This window comes from Ornithorhynchus anatinus, chromosome 5, assembly GCF_004115215.2.
Source record: "Ornithorhynchus anatinus isolate Pmale09 chromosome 5, mOrnAna1.pri.v4, whole genome shotgun sequence".
Classification (NCBI taxonomy): Eukaryota; Metazoa; Chordata; class Mammalia; order Monotremata; family Ornithorhynchidae; genus Ornithorhynchus; species Ornithorhynchus anatinus.
The window spans coordinates 66,636,216-66,653,589 of record NC_041732.1 but is presented as its reverse complement, the minus strand read 5'-3'; the positions used below and the strand labels follow the sequence as shown (position 1 = coordinate 66,653,589).

The 17,374-nt window shown below is 52.3% G+C and overlaps 1 protein-coding gene across 3 annotated transcripts; it reads left to right on the top strand.

Moving 5' to 3' along the window:
- Positions 1-1,219: 1,219 nt before the first annotated feature.
- On the top strand, positions 1,220-17,267 carry LOC100083712 (F-box only protein 6). 3 transcript variants are annotated; one of them, XM_029064493.2, is made up of 6 exons: positions 1,220-1,279; positions 4,712-5,120; positions 9,151-9,277; positions 12,158-12,253; positions 15,943-16,078; positions 16,431-17,267. In XM_029064493.2, the coding sequence occupies exons 2-6, from the start codon at positions 4,856-4,858 to the stop codon at positions 16,638-16,640; spliced, it is 834 nt and encodes a 277-aa protein (XP_028920326.1). In that variant the 5' UTR covers positions 1,220-1,279; positions 4,712-4,855; the 3' UTR covers positions 16,641-17,267. The 3 variants fall into 3 exon arrangements, with proteins under 3 accessions (XP_028920326.1, XP_028920323.1, XP_028920325.1); XM_029064490.1 differs by lacking the exon at positions 1,220-1,279 and adding an exon at positions 1,433-1,504; XM_029064492.2 differs by lacking the exon at positions 1,220-1,279 and adding an exon at positions 1,622-1,716.
- Positions 17,268-17,374: the final 107 nt, after the last annotated feature.

Genomic DNA, 17,374 nt, shown 5'->3' with positions numbered 1-17,374 from the left:
GGTAGCTAGAAGGAGATCAGGTTGTCCCAGGTGGGACTCACGGGAGGCCGCGTGGCTCAGTGGAAAGAGGCCGGGCTTGGGAGCCAGAGGTCATGGGTTCGAATCCGGGCTCCGCCGCTTGTCAGCTGGGTGACCGTGGGCAAGTCACTTCGCCTCTCTGGGCCTCAGTTCCCTCATCTGTCAACTGGGGATGAAGACTGGGAGCCTCACGTGGGACATCCCGATGACCCTGTCTCTCCCCCAGCGCTTAGAACGGTGCTCTGCACCTAGTCAGCGCTTAACAAATGCCAACATGATTATGATTACTAATGCCCATTTTCCAGATGAGGTAAGTGAGGCACAGAGAAGGGAAGCAAGTTGCCCGGGGTCCCCCGGCTGACAAGTGGCGGGGCGGGGATCAGGACCCACGGCCTCTGACTCCTAAACCCGAGCTCTTAGAGCTGAGCAGTAGGGTGACTGTCATTCCACTGAGCCCACCCTGGCCTTTAGGGGTCGGGGGGCGGGGGGTGGCGGAGCCTGAGGGCCCTCTTTGGTGGGGGGGAGGAGGAGGAGGAGGAGGAGGAGGAAGGGAGGACGGGAGGGGGAAGAGGGGAAAGGGGGGAGGAAGAGGAGAGCGGGGGGGGGGGAGAGGAAGAGGAGGGCAGGAGGAGAGAGGAGGGAAGGAGGAAGAGGAGGAGAGGGGAGGGGGAAGGGGGAGGGAGGAGGTAGGGGAGGAGGGGGAAGGGGAGGGAGAGGAAGAGGAGGGGAGGAGGAGGAAGGGGGAGAGGAAGAGGAAGAGAGGAGGGAGGGGAAAGGAGAGGAGGAGAAAGAGGAAGGAGAGGGAAGGGGGAGGAGGAGAAGGGGGAGGGAAATAGGAAGGAGAGGAGGAAGAGGGGGGGAGAAGAGGAGGGAAAGGGAAAGGGGAGGAAGGGGGAGGAGGGAGGAGGAAGAAGGGAGGGGGAAGAGGAAGGAGAGGAGGAAGAGGAAGAAGGGGGAGAAAGGGAGAGGGGGAAGAGGAGGCAAGGGGGGAGGAAGAGGAGGAAGGGGCGAGGGAGAAGAGGAGGAAAAGGGAAGGGGGAGGAGGAACAGGAGGAAGGCGGGAGGGGGAGGAGAAGGAAGAGGAAGAAAGAGGAGGAGGAGGAGGAAGGGGAGGGGCCGGAGGTGGGCCGGTCCCAGGAAGGAAGGAAGGAAGGAAGGAAGGAAGTGCGGGGCGCCCGGCTGCAAGCCGCGGGAGGACGCCCCCGGCCCCGGCCCCGGCCCCGGCCCCGAACACGGGCCCCGCCACGGCCGCGGAGACAAGGTGGGGGCGGCGGCCGGCGGGGGCCGGGGGGACATGGAGGGCGGCGATGGGGCGGGAGGAAAGCGAGGGGCGGGGCCTGACCGGGGAGGGGGCGGGGGGGGGAGAGAGCGGGCCTGGGGACGGTGATTGGACGAGAGCAGGCTGAGGGGCGGGGCCCGGGGGAGCCGCTGCAGAGTTGGCTCTGCCGGACCTCGCCCTTCACCCTTCCGCCTCCTGATCCAAATGGTATTTGTTGAGCGCTGAGCACTGTTCTAAGCGCTGGGCGGTCGGGGGTGGGGGGTGGGGTGGGGTGAGAACATCATCGGATTGTCCCACGTGGGGCTCAGGGTCTTCATCCCCAAGGGACAGAAGGGCAGCGCTTCCTCTTCCGGTGAGGCCTGCGCTGCCTATGTGCAAAGCACTGTACTAAGCGCTTGGAAGGTGCGATTAGGGAACAGGTAATAATAATAATGAACATGTTGGTATTTGTTAAGCTTTTACTACGTGCAGAGCACTGTGCTAAGCGCTGGGGGAGACACAGGGTCATCAGGTGGTCCCACGTGAGGCTCCCAGGCTTCATCCCCATTTTACAGAGGAGGGAACTGAGGCACCGAGAATCGTAATAATAATAATGTTGGTAGCTGTTAAGCGCTTACTCTGTGCCGAGCACCGTTCTAAGCGCTGGGGGGAGACACAGGGTCATCAGGTGGTCCCACGTGAGGCTCCCAGTCTTTATCCCCATTTTACAGAGGAGGGAACTGAGGCCCAGAGAATAATAATAATAATAATGTTGGTATCTGTTAAGCGCTTACTCTGTGCAGAGCACCGTTCTAAGCGCTGGGGGAGATACAGGGTCGTCAGGTGGTCCCACGTGAGGCTCCCAGTCTTTATCCCCATTTTACAGAGGAGGGAACCGAGGCCCAGAGAAGTGAAGTGACTTGCCCCCAGTCACACAGCTGACAAGTGGCAGAGTCGGGATTCGAACTCGTGATCTCCGACTCCCCAGCCCGGGCTCTTTCCACTGAGCGATCTCTCCATTCAGTGGTATTTATTGAGCGTTTGCTGTGTGCAGAGCACTGTACTAAGCGCTCGGAAAGGACAATTAGGCAACAGATAGAGACCGTCCCTACCCAACAGCGGGCTCACGGGGGGGGGGGGACAGACATCAAGCCAAAACAAGTAGAGAGGCATCAATACCATCAAAATAGATAAATGGATATATTCATATCGTCATTCATTCAATAGGATTTATTGAGCGCTTACTATGTGCACAGCCGCGTACTAAGCGCTTGGAATGGACAAATCGGTAACCGTAAACTAGAGAAATGAATAAACTAATCATTAATAAACTAGGGAAATATGTACCGATAGAAATGCTGTGGGGAGGGGAGGAAAGCAGAGGTCTCTCCTCAGTCTTCCCAGTCACTTCCTGGGAAGCGGCATGGCCCGGTGGCAAGAGCACACGGGCTCGGGAGTCAGAGGTCGCGGGTTCTAATCCCGGCTCTGCCACTGAATGCCTGTTGCCCGCAGAGCACTTGGAAGAGTAATCCAAGTCCGGTGTTTCTGGGTGTAATCTAAACGTGATTTATCGTGAGGATATGAGCTCTCCGTGGACGTACCTTTTTAGCAGCCTTCTTATCTCCCCGGGTCCCCCGTTTACATGAATGAAATTAACTGGAGTCATTTCGAGGTCTGCCTTACTCTACTAGTAGTAGGAGGCGGCGTGGCTCGGTGGAAAGAGCCTGGGCTTCGGAGTCGGAGGTCATGAGTTCGACTCCCGGCTCTGCCCCTCGTCAGCTGGGTGACTGTGGGCGAGTCACTTCTCTGGGCCTCAGTGACCTCATCTGGAAAATGGGGGTGAACTGGGAGCCTCACGGGGGACAACCTGATGACCCTGTATCTACCCCAGCGCTTAGAACGGTGCTCTGCACAGAGTAAGCGCTTAATAGATACCAACGTTAGTAGTAGTAGTGGCAGTAGTTACGGAAGGGTTGTCCTTTAGTTCAAAGATGCTGCTGCCAGTAGAGGTGAGGCTGGGTTAGTAACAGTAAAAGGAAGAGGCCACTGTTCTCCCCATCATCAGAGAGCAGCGTGGCTCAGTGGAAAGAGCCCGGGCTTGGGAGTCAGAGGTCACGGGTTCGAATCCCGCCTCCGCCCCTCGTCAGCTGTGGGACTGTGGGCAAGTCACTGCGCTTCCCTGGGCCTCAGTTCCCTCCTCTGGAAAATGGGGATGAAGACTGGGAGCCTCACGTGGGACAACCTCATTCCCCTGTATCTCCCCCAGCGCTTAGAACAGTGCCCTGCACAAAAACCAACATTATCATCATTATTATCGTTATTATTATTATTATTATTATTAGCAGAGCCCTGCTAAAATGATCAATCGGTCAAGCGATCGGCTTTATTAAGAGCTTACTCTGTGCGGACCACTGTACTAAGTGCTTGGGAGAGTATTTGCGTATATCAATGTCTGTCTCCCCCTCTAGACTGTGAGCTTTCTGTGGGCAGGGGCTGTGTCTGTTACTGTATTGTATTCTCCCAAGCGCTCAGTACGGTGCTTTGCACACCGCAAAAGCTCAATAAATATTTAGTGAATGAATGAGAGTACATTCATTCATTCAATAGTATTTACTGAGCGCTTACTATGTGCAGAGCACCGGACTAAGCTCAATAAATATTTGTTGAATGAATGAGAGTACATTCATTCGTTCAATAGTATTTACTGAGCGCTTACTATGTGCAGAGCACCGGACTAAGCGCTTGGAATGTACCATTCGGCAACAGACAGAGACGATCCCTGCCCGTTGACGGGCTCACGGTCTAATCGGGGGAGGCAGACGGACAAAAAACAAGACAACTTAAATCACCGTACAATATAATGGAGTCGGTAGACAGGTTCCCTGCCACAACGAGAAGCAGCGTGGCCCAGTAAGTCAGTCACTCGTATTTATTGAGCACTCGCTGTGTGCAGAGCACTGTTCTAAGCGCTTGGGAGGGTACAGTGTAATAGACACACTCCCTGCCAAAAACAAGGTGACGGTCAAAGGATAGAGCATGGGCCTGGGAGGCAGGAGAACCTGGGTTCTAATCCCTGTTCTGCCACCTGTCTGCCGTGTGACCTTGGACAAGTCACTTCTCGGGGCCTCAGTTACCTCATCTGTAAGATGGGGATTAAGACGGTGAGTCCCGTGTGGGACAGAGACTCTTGTCCAATGCGATTTGCTTGTATCCACCCCAGTGCCCAATACAGTGCTTAGCACATAGTAAGAGCTTAACAAATACCACAGTCGCAATTACTGCTAGGTATTCGCCCCACGCCAACCCCCCCCCCCAGTATTTCTATACAGATCTTTATAATTACCTGTAATTTATTGTATTGTCCGGCTCCCCAGCCGGATTTAAAGATCCTAAAACTCAAAGATGTGTCTTCTTACTCTCCTGCTCTCTCTCAAGTGATTGGTATAGTGTTCTCTGCCCCAAGACACGATAAATAGTCTCCCGAAACTTGGAGAGTATAGCTGGCCTCCTGGAGGATCGCGTGGCGTCGACCGGGCTCCCGGGTTGTGTGCGTGTCCGGTTCCCCTCTCTGCGGCCGGAATGGAGATGACCACCATCAACGAGCTTCCCGAGAACATCCTCCTGGAGCTGTTCTCCTTGGTCCCGGCGCGGGAGCTGCTGCTCCGCTGCCGGCCCGTGTGCAGCCTGTGGCGGGACGTCATCGACCTGCTGTCCCTCTGGAAGCGCAAGTGCCAGCGCGAGGGCTTCATCTCCGACCGCTGGGACCGGCCCGTCGCCGACTGGAAGATCTTCTACTTCCTCTGCAGCCTCAAGAAGAACCTGATCCGCAATCCCTGTGCCGAAGGTCAGTCGGCCCGGGCCGGGGGGGCGGCGGCCGAGGGGAGGAGAGATGGGAGGCTTATTATGGGTGGTGGGTGGACGACGGAGAGGCGACTGGTTTGAATTCATGGATAGTCCAGAAACTTCGCCGAGCCAGCGGTGCCGTCCTTCCCCCCCCCAACCGTCACTTTTGGGTGGACGATGAAGAGGCGACTGATTTGAATTCATGGATAGTGCGGAGACTTCGCCGAGCCGGCGGTGCCGTCCTTCCCCCCGACCCTCACTTTTATGTGAGCCGCTCAGAAATGATCCGGCTTGAGTTTCGTTCTCTTCATTTCTACCTGCCTCTCCCCCTCCCTCATCCTTGTTGGAGGTGCTGGTGGGCTATAACATGGCCAGACAGTGGGAGAAGCAAAACTGGGTGATTCACAGATTAATCAGGAATTCATTCCCTTTTCTGAGGAGCGTTAACTCTTACAGCCCACTAGTAAATAGCTTCTCGCCCAGTGCAAGGAGCAGTTTAATAATAATAATAATAATAATGTTGGTATTTGTTAAGCGCTTACTATGTGCAGAGCAGCTGTTCTAAGCGCTGGGGGAGATACAGGGTAATCGGGTTGTCCCACGTGAGGCTCACAATCGTAATCCCCATTTTACAGATGAAGTGAAGTGACTTGCCTACAGTCACGCAGCTGACAGGTGGCAGAGCCGGGATTTGAACCCATGACCTCTGACTCCCAAGCCCGGGCTCTTTCCACTGAGCCACGCTGTTGTGGGCAGGGAGTGTGTCTGTTATATTGTACCCTCCCAAGCGCTTGGTACGGCTCCGCACACAGTAAGCGCTCAATAAAAGCAAGCGCTTAGTACAGTGCTCTGCACATAGTAAGCGCTCAATAAATACTATTGAATGAATAAATACGACTGAATGGATGAATGAATAAATACAATTGACTATGCCAATTAAGTCTTACAGACTTCTGACTTCATTTGACCCCCTGGATGCACTATTATTGTTAATATTATTACTCTGGTATCTGTTCGTTCAATAGTATTCATTGAGCACTGGACTAAGCACTTGGAATGGACGATTCGGCAACAGATAGAGACAGTCCCTGCCCGATGACGGACTTACAGTCCTGGTGCTCGCTATTTGTCACGTACAGTTCAAAATGCTGGGGAAGATACAAGTCAATCGGTTGGATGCCGTCCCCTTTCCACACGGGGCTCACGATCTAAGTAGAAGAGAAATCCCGACGCGAGAGAAGGCTGATAAAGTATTTACGTCGGCCGTTAAATTTTGTACTAGTTTGTAAGCATAGAGGAAGAAGACAGATTTTAAATCAAGTGATAAACGGTATTTCTGAGCCCTGACTGAACCAAGTCTCGTCACCAAGGTTCGTCTCGACCCTGACTCCCTCAACCCCGCGTGCGATAGTAATAATAATAGCGCTAACTCTGGGCAACTTCTGCATTCAACCATACTCGTTCTCCGCACTCACGTATATATAATTGTGCATTCGGTTATGTATTGTGACTCCTCTGTACCTATTTTTATGCCCGTCTCCCCATAGAGTGTAACCACCTTGTGGGCCGGGAACACGTCTTTGTGTTTTTGGGGTGCTTTCCCAGGCGCTTCGTTGTCAGCTCGGTGTGGACGGGGAACGTGTCTACCAACTCTGTTGTTTTCTCCCGGCCACTTAGTACCGTGCTCTGCACGCAATAAGCCTTCAATAAATATCATGGATTGAATTTGATTTTAATGTCCATCTCTCCCGCTAGATTGTAAGCTTCTTGAGGGCAGGGATCATGGTACTGTACTCTCCAAAACCTTCAGTGCAGCGCTTTGCACACAGAAGACGTCCACAAAGAACAATACATTATTAATCGATTGGAATTTGGAAGGCCCCTTCAAACGTTGCCAGCCAGTTCACCCTCCCTGTCCTGCCCTGACCTACTCCCGCTCCGGATTCCAGGGGGCAGAGAGACCCTCCTCGCGCTTGGGACTGAGGTCGTCAGGGCACCCGGCGCTGTTCACGGTCAGATGTTCTGCAGCCTCTGTCGCTCAGCGTGGGCAATTATCTGAGTACTCTCCGTTCCTGTTTTTCATTGTACCGCTGCCCGCTGAGCTCATCGAAGCCTCAGTGCTACACACAAGTAGAGAACAAAAACGCGTGGTGAGGAATTTTCTAAAAATCCAGTTGCTTCTGTTGAGATGCCGTCGGTGAAGCCACCTCAAGGAAACAGAGCCCGGTAGAGCCGAGTGGACAGATTTCCACCTAGAGAAGCAGCGTGGCCTAGTGGATGGAACCCGGGCCTGGGAATCAGAAGGACCTGGGTTCTAATCCTGGCTCTGCCACTTTTCTGCTGTGACACCTTGGGCGAGTCGCTTCACTTCTCTGGGCCTCAGTGACCTCGTCTGTAAAATGGGGATAAAGACTGAAAACCCCATGTGGGACGTAGACTGTGTCCAAACTAATTAGCTTGTATTTACACGAGGGCTCGGTACCGTGCCTGGCACATAGTAAGTACATAGCAAATACCATTTTAAAAAAAAAAGTAACCACCTGCTCCTGGGCAAGGAGAAACTGGCTGAAGTCCCAAGCAGCGTGGCTCAGTGGAAAGAGCCTGGGCTTCGGAGTCAGAGGTCATGAGTTCGACTCCCGCCTCTGCCACTTGTCAGCTGTGTGACTGTGGGCGAGTCACTTCACTTCTCTGTGCCTCAGTTACCTCCTCTATAAAATGGGGATTAACTGTGAGCCTCACGTGGGACAACCCGATGACCCTGTATCTACCCCAGCGCTTAGAACAGTGCTCTGCACATAGTAAGCGCTTAACAAATGCCAGCATTATTATTAAAGTCCCAGGCACTCCTGGAAGAAAACCTGCGTGATGGGGGCTGTCTAGCTCCCTTGCCCATTCTCTGAGCTCCAGGGCTCTGAGTTCAGATGCTGCTGGAGTTGCCAGGACCGATCCTGTGCCTGTTCTCCCTCCCTCTTAGACCGCGACCCTCGTATGGGACAGGGACTCTGTCTAGCCCGATTGCTGGTTTCTACCCCCAGCACTTCTCCTCTCAGGATGACACCTGGAGAGTTTCCAGTCCTCTATCAGTCTCGGCTCTGGGAGTGAGAGTCCGGCAGAGGCCTGTCCATTCCATTCCTAGCTTGGCCGGTGGCTAGAGTCAAAGGCCCACAGATCAAAACTCCCCTCTGCTGGGCCGCAGCGGCACGGGAGGGAGTCGGGGGCGGAGACTCGGGTTCACCGCCTGGAAGAAGGCGACGGTAAACCGCTTCCCTATTTTTACCGAGGAAACTCTATGGATCCACCGCCGAAACGGTTGCAGGCGGAGGTGGCGCGTTCTGAGAGAGATGTGTCCACCGAGTCGCTGTGGAGTGGAGACGACTCGACAGCCTCAGATAAGACAAGACCCCAGCCCTTAGCATAGTGCTTAGCACACAGTAAGCGCTTAACAAATATCACAGTTGTCATTAGCTTCTCTCTGGTAAAGGACTTGTCTGAGGAGCCACTGGGAGCGTGAGCAACCGAAGGACTGCTGGTGAACCTCCTCCGGGGCCCTTTCAAGCCCCAGAGATCCTGCGGGAAGCTCTCCCAGCTTATAACTCGTATAAAAATAAGAACCGTGGCATTTGTTAAGTCCTTTATTACGTGCCAACCACTGTACTGAAAGTCCCTTTCCCACATGGAACTCACAGTTTAAAGGGCAGGGAAAACTGGCATTGAACTCCCATTTTAAAGATAAGGAAATTGAGGCCCAGAGAAGTGACTCACCCAAGGTCATACAGCAAGTAAGCGGTGAAACCAGGGTTAGAACCCAGGTTCTCTGACTCCTACGACCATGCCGTTTCCACTCGGCCACGCTGCTTCTCCAGGAGGCCCCGACTCTCCGCTTTCCTTTCAGGTGAATGATCAGCCCAGTGATTGCTGAGAATCTTGGCTGCGGTTCTGGGCCTTTTCTTGCGAGGCCGGATGTCAGCCGTCGGCCTCTGGCGTCTGCTTCCACGTTTCTTATCTTCCGTTGTCGGCTTATCTTTCCCCAGAGGAACTTGGATCTTGGTTGATTGATGAGAACGGGGGAGATAACTGGAATATTGAAAATTTGCCAGGAGAACACGGGCAAGAGTTCCCCGACCCCAGAGTCAGAAAATACTTTGTCACGTCCTACGGGTGAGATTGATGACATTTTCTGTGGGGTCTCACTGGGCAGTGGGGAGGTGGGATTGGGAAGAAACTGGAGATCTGAAGGCTAGGAGAGAGCTTGGGCTAGGGTTCCTGGGGGGTCGGGAGGAGGCTGTTCATGGGAAGAAACAATTGCCACAACTTTCAAGGATCTCATTTTAGAGTTGAACACCTCTTGTTCCTCTTTGAATCTGCCCCTTTGTCCTCCTGTGGCTGACTAGCCAGAGAGGCAGAGACAGCCCTAGTCCCACCAAACAGATCCCCTGTTGAGCCTCCCAGGCCAAGAATCGATAAGTAAATCAATCATATTAATTGAATGTTTACTGTGTGCAGAACACAATACTAAAAAACTAGCGAGAGCACAGTAATAGATTTGGCAGACACGTTCACTGCTCTCAACAAATTTACAGGCTTAAAGTGACACGCTTTTTGGAATCCTGATAGTGCTGAGGTGAACCAGGGCTGGAGAAACAGTGGAGTCTCCTTGAGATTGTCCCACCTCCCAGTAGTAGCGGGAATAGTATTTATTGAGTGTTTACTGTGCTCAAAATCCACCCCCGACCCCCGCACATCCAGCCCCATCCCTTCACGCCTTATCAAAATACTTGCCCCCTCCCTTCTACTCTCCCTAGCCGCCATCTTCAACCTTTCGCTCTCCCATGACTTCTTCCCCGGTGAATTCAAACATGCCCATGTCTTTCCTATCCTAAAAAACCTTCCCGTGATCCCACAGCTCCCTCCGGTCATCACCCCATCTGCTTCCTACCATTCCTCTCCAAACTCCTTGGGCGAGTTGTCTGCACCCGCTGTCTCCAGTTCCTCTCCTCCGATTTTCTCCTCGACCCCTTCCAACCGGCTTCCATCCCCTTCATTCCACAGAAACCGCCCTCTCAAAGGTCACAGATGAACTCCTCCTTGCCTAATCCAATGGCTTCTGTTCCATCCTAATCCTCCTCGACCTCTCGGCTGCCTTTAACTCTGCCGACCACTCCGTACTCCTGGAAACGTTATCCAACCTCGGCTTCACTGACACTGGCCTTTCCTGGTTCTCCTCCTAGCTCTTTGGCCGCTCAGTCTCAGTCTCTTTTGCAGGCTCTTCCCTTGCCTCCCACCCCCTAACTGTAGCTCAAGGTTCAGTTCTGGGCTCCCCTTCTATTCTCCATTTACACCCACTCCCTTGGAGACCTCATTCAACTCACCTGGCATCAACTACCACCTCTGTGCTGTTGATTCCCAAATCTACATCTCCAACTCTGATCTCTCTCCCTCGGCAGTCTTGCATTTCCTCCTGCCTTCAAGACAGCTCTACTTGAATGTCCTGCCGTCACCTCAAATTTAGCCTGTCAAAAACAGAACTCCTTATCTTCCCGCCCAAACCCTCTCCCTCCCCTGACTTGCCGCTTGCTGTAGACAGCACCACCATCCTTCCTATCTCACAAGCCCATAACCTTGACTTTATCCTTGACTCCTTTCGCGCATTCAACTCGTGCATTCAATTAATCACTAAATCCTGTTGGTTCAGCCTTCACGACATCGCTAACATCGGTCCTTTCCTCTCCATCGAAACTGCTACCGTGTTAATCCAAACGTATAGCCTATCCCGCTTTCGTTACTCTATCGGCCTCCTTGCTGAACTCCCTGTCTCCTGTCTCTCCCGACTCCAGCCCAAACTTCCCTCTGCTGCCCAGATTATTTTTCTCCAAAAATGTTCAGTCCATGTTTCCCCACTCCTCAAGAACCTCTCGTGGTTGCCCATCCGCCTCCGCATCAAACAGGAACTCCTTACCGCCGTCGGCTTTAAAATACTCAATCGCCTTGCCCCCTCCTACCTCACCTCACTACTCTCCTACTCCAACCCAGCCCTCACATTTCGCTCCTCTAATGCTCACCTACTCACTGTACCTTGATGGCACCTATCTCTCCACCGACCTCTCGCCCACATCCTGACTCTGGCTGCACATAGTAAGGGCTCAATAAATATTATTGAATGGAAACCTTTCCCCTTCATATCTGATAGACAACTACTCTTCCCCCAAGAAGCCTTCCCTGACTAAACCTTCTTTTCCTTTCCTTCCACTCCCTTCCGCGTCGCGCTTCCTTGCTCCCTTTATTCATCCGCCCTCCCAGCCCCACAGGGCTTATGTACGTATCTGTAATTTATTTATTTATATTAATGTCTGACTCCTCCTCTAGACTGTAACCTCGTTGCTGGCAAGGAATGTGTCTGGTACATTCTTATATTATACTCTCCCCAGCTCTTAGTGCCCTGCACACAGAAAGCATTCAATAAATACTATTGAGTGACTGATTCAGAACACTGTACTAGTGGGGATATCCAGATGGGAATTAGACATGGTCTCTGTCCCTCGCGGGGTTGGATGGAGCATCTTGAACAAACTGCAGCGAAGACCAAACCTGGTGATAGTGGCTAAGACCTTTACTCCCATCCGTCCACCTGGGCCCTGAGGGGCAGGGTTGGGGGCCAGCAGGGAGGACCAGATATTCATGCCTTGAATTTGAACTTCTTCATTATTCCAAATTGCTCGCACAATACTGGTAATAATAATAATTAATAATAATTATAGTATTTGTTAAGAGCTTACTACGTGCCAGATACTGTACCAAGTGCTGGGGTGGATACTGGTCTCATTTTGTCCTCACAGCATCCTTATGAGGTAGGAACACAAGATATTATCTGTATTTTGCAGGTACAGAAGGGCTAAGTGATCTGCTCCAAGCCCCAGAGTGGCAGAGCCGGAGTAGAGCCCGGGTTTCCTGACCCCCATAGCCTTGACGCACTTCCTCCTGATCTCAGGAGCCCCCTTGCATTTGGGACTGAGAGCCTTCTTGTGTCCTGTTGTCTTCCAGATTATGCCTCAAGTCTCAGATCATTAACCTGAAAGAAGAAGGCTACTGGGATGAGCTGCTGGACAATATCAAACCAGCCATTGTGGTTGAAGACTGGTAAGCGGGCAGAGTTTCGTGGTTATGCCTTATTAATCTCCCTTCATTGCCCTCAGTTTCTTCCTTTCCAAATCTGTTATCAAAGCCATTCACGCATGGCCCAAGTGTTGAGGGTGGACATGCAGGGGGGCGGCCACCACGCGGGTCCTCCACGCATCCTTTGGTGCCTCTAATGGAGAGAATTCCAGGCTAGCCAACCTTCACCTTCTTTTCCGTTGAAGCCCTCCTCTTCCCACTTCAATTATTAGTCGCTGTCTCCTGCTCGCCCCCCGGTCCCAAATCCTGTTTCCTAAGTGATTTTGACAAGTGTCTCACCTTTCTGCTCTCCTTTTCCTCCCCTACATGGATCCTCAGCAGTTTCATTATCCATATGAGCGTTCCTGCTGGCTTCCCACCACCTACTTCCTCTCACTCCATTCCACAAACCTCCTGCTCCACTCCTTCTCATCTCATCACCAACGGGGACAGACTTAATCTCCTCATCCCTAGTCACTGAAGCATTTCTAATCGTTCCAATTCTGAAATCTCACTCTCCAACCATAGTCTGTCTTCTCGCCCACCCCCTTCTTCCCACCAAACTGTCCTGTTCTTCAGCAGAGACCTCTCATCTCAACCTCTTGCACTTACAGCTTGTGGGCCGGTAATGGGTCTACCAACTCTGTTTTAATGTACTCTCCCAAGCGCTTAGTCCAGTGCTGTGCACACAATAAGTGCTCAATAAATACCACTGATGGATTATCCCAGGCCATCATGCCCAATTTGCATGAAGCTTCTCTCGATGAGCAAATCCATGGCCTCAACTCCAACACACTCAGCTCCTTCATCCCTGTCACCCCATTGATCTCACCCCACCAAGCCCCAACCCTAAATCTCCTCTAAAATATGCTTCCTCCACTCCTGCACTTGTGCCCCACAGTGCTGATCTCGGTAACAGATCAACTTCAACTGCTTCAAGATCATCCTTACCTACTATAACTCTGTCTCTCTTTCTACTTCTCCTCCCACACAGCCTTTCGTGCTCATTGGTCCCACCTGATAGTCCAGATTTTTAACTTCCTCCCCAAACCCCAAATGTCCCCCACCTGACCTTGCCAACATCTCTGACCTTGTCCTTGCCAACTACTTCATCCTTGTCAACTACTTAGTTGACAAAATTGAAACCTTAGTATGTGAGATCACCAAAATCCTTTTCACCTCCCCAGCTCCCTCCCACCCTCAAATCACTGTTAATGATAAAAGATCTCCCTCCTGCTTTCAAAATCTACCCTCCCCACCTACATCTCCAACCCCATTCCTTTCAACCTTCTAAAAGCACTCGTGTCCACTCTTTACCCCTCCCTGACCATCATCTAGAATCACTGATTTTCTGGTGACTCCTCCTCTGCCTTAAAAAATGCCCACATCTTCTCTATCCTCAAAAAAACCTTTCTTGTACTACCCTGCACAATCCCTCAGCCTGTCTCCTTCCTCCCATTCCTGTCCACAATCCTAAGACCATTTGTATACCCAACCCTGCCTCCACTTTCTTTCCTCCAGCCTCCTCTGGACCTGTACAATCCAGTTTCCATCCCCCTCACTCCACTGAGACCACCCTATCTCCAAGGGCACCGACACCCTACTTCTCGCCAGATCTAACAGACTCTAATCCTCCTCTACCTCTTGGCTACTTTCAACACTGTGGACCATTCCCTTCCCCTGGAAACATTATCCGGCCTTAGTTTTTCCGATTCATTTCCATCCAGGGTCTTCCCTTAACAGCCTGGTCAATCCTCCTCAGTCTCTTTCTCTGCCTCCCACTCCCCAGGATTCTGTTCTGGATCCCCTTCCCTTCTGAATTTACACTCACGTACTAGTTAATCAATCCATCAGTTGTATTTATTGAGTACTTACTGTGTGCAGAGTACTGTACTAAGCATTTGGGGGAGTATAACAATATTACAGACCCATTCCCTGCCCACCTCGAGCTTACGTTCTAGATGGGGAGACAGACGTTAGTAGAAATAAATTACAGCTATGTACATAAAAGTCTTGTGGGACTGAGAAGGCGAAGTGATAAAGGGAGCAAATCAGGGTGATGCGAAAGGGAGTGGGAGAAGAGGGAATGAGGGCTTAGTCGGGGAAGGCCTGTCCTAATTGAAATCTCATTGGTTCATGAGGCAGCCTCCCTGAACAGAATTGACAGGTAGTGTCTGCACACCCAAACAGCAATTATCTGGCTGATCTTTCTCCAGGTGGATAAATCAGGCCCCAAAGAGAACTGAGGAGGGGGAGGCCAAGTGGGCTGTCCACCTGGACCAAGTCATCCAGTAAATGCCCACGCCTTCTCTCTCTTGGGCTGAGCAGACTGCCTCATTGGCATACTCACCAACTTCTTTTCCTTCCCTTCATTGATTTTTTTTTTCCCCCGCATCGTCCTTGAAAGATCATAGTGGTAATGGTGTTTGAGTGATTGGGAAAATACATCAAGGTGGGAGTTCTATATAATATGCCCATTTAAATATGAGGATACTGAGGTCCAGAGGCATTTACTGTTCACTCTTAGTTATACTGGATGTTGAATTTATTTACATTTATATATTTTAAGCATTTGGTGAATTATGAACATGGTGGAGTGTTCCGGCTCCACCGTGAACATCCCTGCCTTTGCTCATTGCTTATTTGGTTTGTAGCAGTTGCTGACAGTCCAGTTTAAGGGGTTGAACCTTTCCTAAATGTCTGCCTCTGCTATCAGTTGGGAGTTCTTGGAGGAAGACCACGTGTCTGTCTCATTCACTGTGGTTAGCTTGATTCATTGCTGTGCTTAGAGTGGAGATTCAGTGACTGAATCAGAAAGGGTGGGTGGCTGGCCCTAGGTCACACAGCAACTCAGTGGCAGCAAATCGACCAGATAGGATCCTCCTGCTATTATGCTGTGCTCACTTTTTCTTCTGTAGTATTGAAGTGCCTACTATGTGTCAAGATCTGTTCTGAGCACTGGGGTAGACAGAAGTTAATCAGATTGGACTGAGTCCCTGTCCCACATGGGGCTCACAGTCTGAATAGGAGGGAGAACAGGTATTAATCGTTATTGTGCAGATGAGGAAACTGAGGCACAGGGAAGTTAATATTTGCCCAAGATCGCACAGCAGGCAAGCGGCAGAGCCGGCATTAGAAACTAGATCCTCCGACTACCAGGCCCTGGATCTTTCTACTGGGCCAGGCGGCTTCTAACCGTTTGCTAGAGAGCAGGATGAGGGGTGGAGCTGGGTTTCAGTGATTTCTGTGGCGTGACTCTGTTTATGCCAGTGAGCGGCAACGTCCTCAACCTCATCTCAGGCCAGTTTTCTGCCCTGTGGCCCCCGCTTCTACTGGGAGAAGCAGATTGGGGTGAGGATGCATGGGGTGCCTGGTTGCGGCCTGGCCCCTGAAGCTGGAAGGACCTGGGTTCTAGTCCTCCCTCTGCTACCCGTCCACTGTGTGACCCGGGGAAAGTCATTTAGTTTCTCTGGGCCTCCGATACCTCATCTGTAAAATGGGGGATTAAGACCGTGAGCCCCACGTGGGACAGGGATTGTGTCCAACCTGATGAACTTATATCTACCTCAACGTGTAGTATAGTGCCTGGCCCCTAGGAACCGCTTAACAAATGCCATTAAAAAAAGATAAGGTCCCATCCTCCCCCTCGGACCAACCACTTCCCGGCCTGGCAGGTTCGCCGCGAGGCACGACTGTGGCTGCAAGTACCGCATCTGGGTGCAGCTGCTCTCCGCCGACTTCATCGTGCTGGACTCGTTCCATCCGGAGCCCGTGGTCATCGAGCAGTGGAGCGACGCAGAGTGGAGAAAGGTGACGAGACGCCTGGGGTCCAGCTGTGACCGGAGGTCTTCGGGGCCCAGAATCCCCTTCCTCCGAAGGACCTTTCAAGGGACAGATTCCCACACCTAGGTCTGCTCCCCACTTTCCAAACCTGCTCATCCCTTTGAATGAGTTCCAGAGGGAAGGGATAGAGGTGTGAGGAGCATTTACACAATGCACTGCTCCCTGTCACTAATGCCGAGATGCCCACGGCCCAGCCACCCCCGTCTAGATGGTCTCCCGCCTTCCTTCGCCCTCCAGCTCGGGCCCCCTTTCTGCCACGACCAAGCCGGGGCTCCTTCGAGTCACGCCAAAGCTCTAACTTCCGTCTTGCCTCCCCTAGGTCTCCCACACGTTCTCCAACTACCCTGCGGGAGTTCGCTACATCCGGTTTCAGCACGGGGGCAAGGACACTCAGTTTTGGGCCGGCTGGTACGGTCCTCGGGTCACAAACAGCAGCATCACCGTCGAACCAGAGCTGACTGGGAATTGTACGTCCGGACGCCCTGGCTCCCGGCCCATTATCGCCCCAACTAGCGGATCAGGGGACTAGGGGGATGCTTTAACCCTTTATTCCAGCCTACCTTGTTAATTCCACCAGGCCCAAATGGGCCCACACCACAGTTCGGTCTTCTCGTTTGGCAAGCAGTTGCTTGCGGCTTCTGTTGCCAATCGAGTTGGGGGCCCCTTCCTCTCTGACTCGGGCTGGGGCGCTGGAAGAAGCCTGAAGGTGGGTGGGTCCTTGGGCCCCAGATTCAATTCCCCAGGGACCCCGTTCCTATTTCTGTGCCTGAAACAGTGCTCCAGTGGGGAGACGAAGCCACCTGCTGCCAATGCCAGCCCCTGTTCTCTGCCTTTGTCTTCCTGCTCCTCTTCTGGCCTGTTTCCCCTACACTTGCCGTTCCCACAAGGCAACTGCTTCTCAGGAAAAGAGTCTTTATGGGTATGAAGAAAAGGCTACCTCCTCCTCAGCTTAACATTAGCAAGTCCCTGACGTCCTCTGCACCAAACCCTGCCTTCCCCTGCTTCTACGGCAGACCCCACCTCCACGAAGTCCTCCCCGCTTACCCCTCCTGGCTCAGGTTCCTCATTTCCCTTTTGGCTTTAGAAATACTCTCTATTACGCTGGGTGCGGGATCTGATGCTCAGACAATGCAGGGGCCCGCTGGCTGCAACCTCACTCTTTGTCGTCGTGGCTTCTTAAAACACACCTCCGGTGAGCTCAGCTGATTCACGTGGCCGACGGCCCCGCTCCGTCCGTGCCACGGAGCAGGATAAAAATCAAGA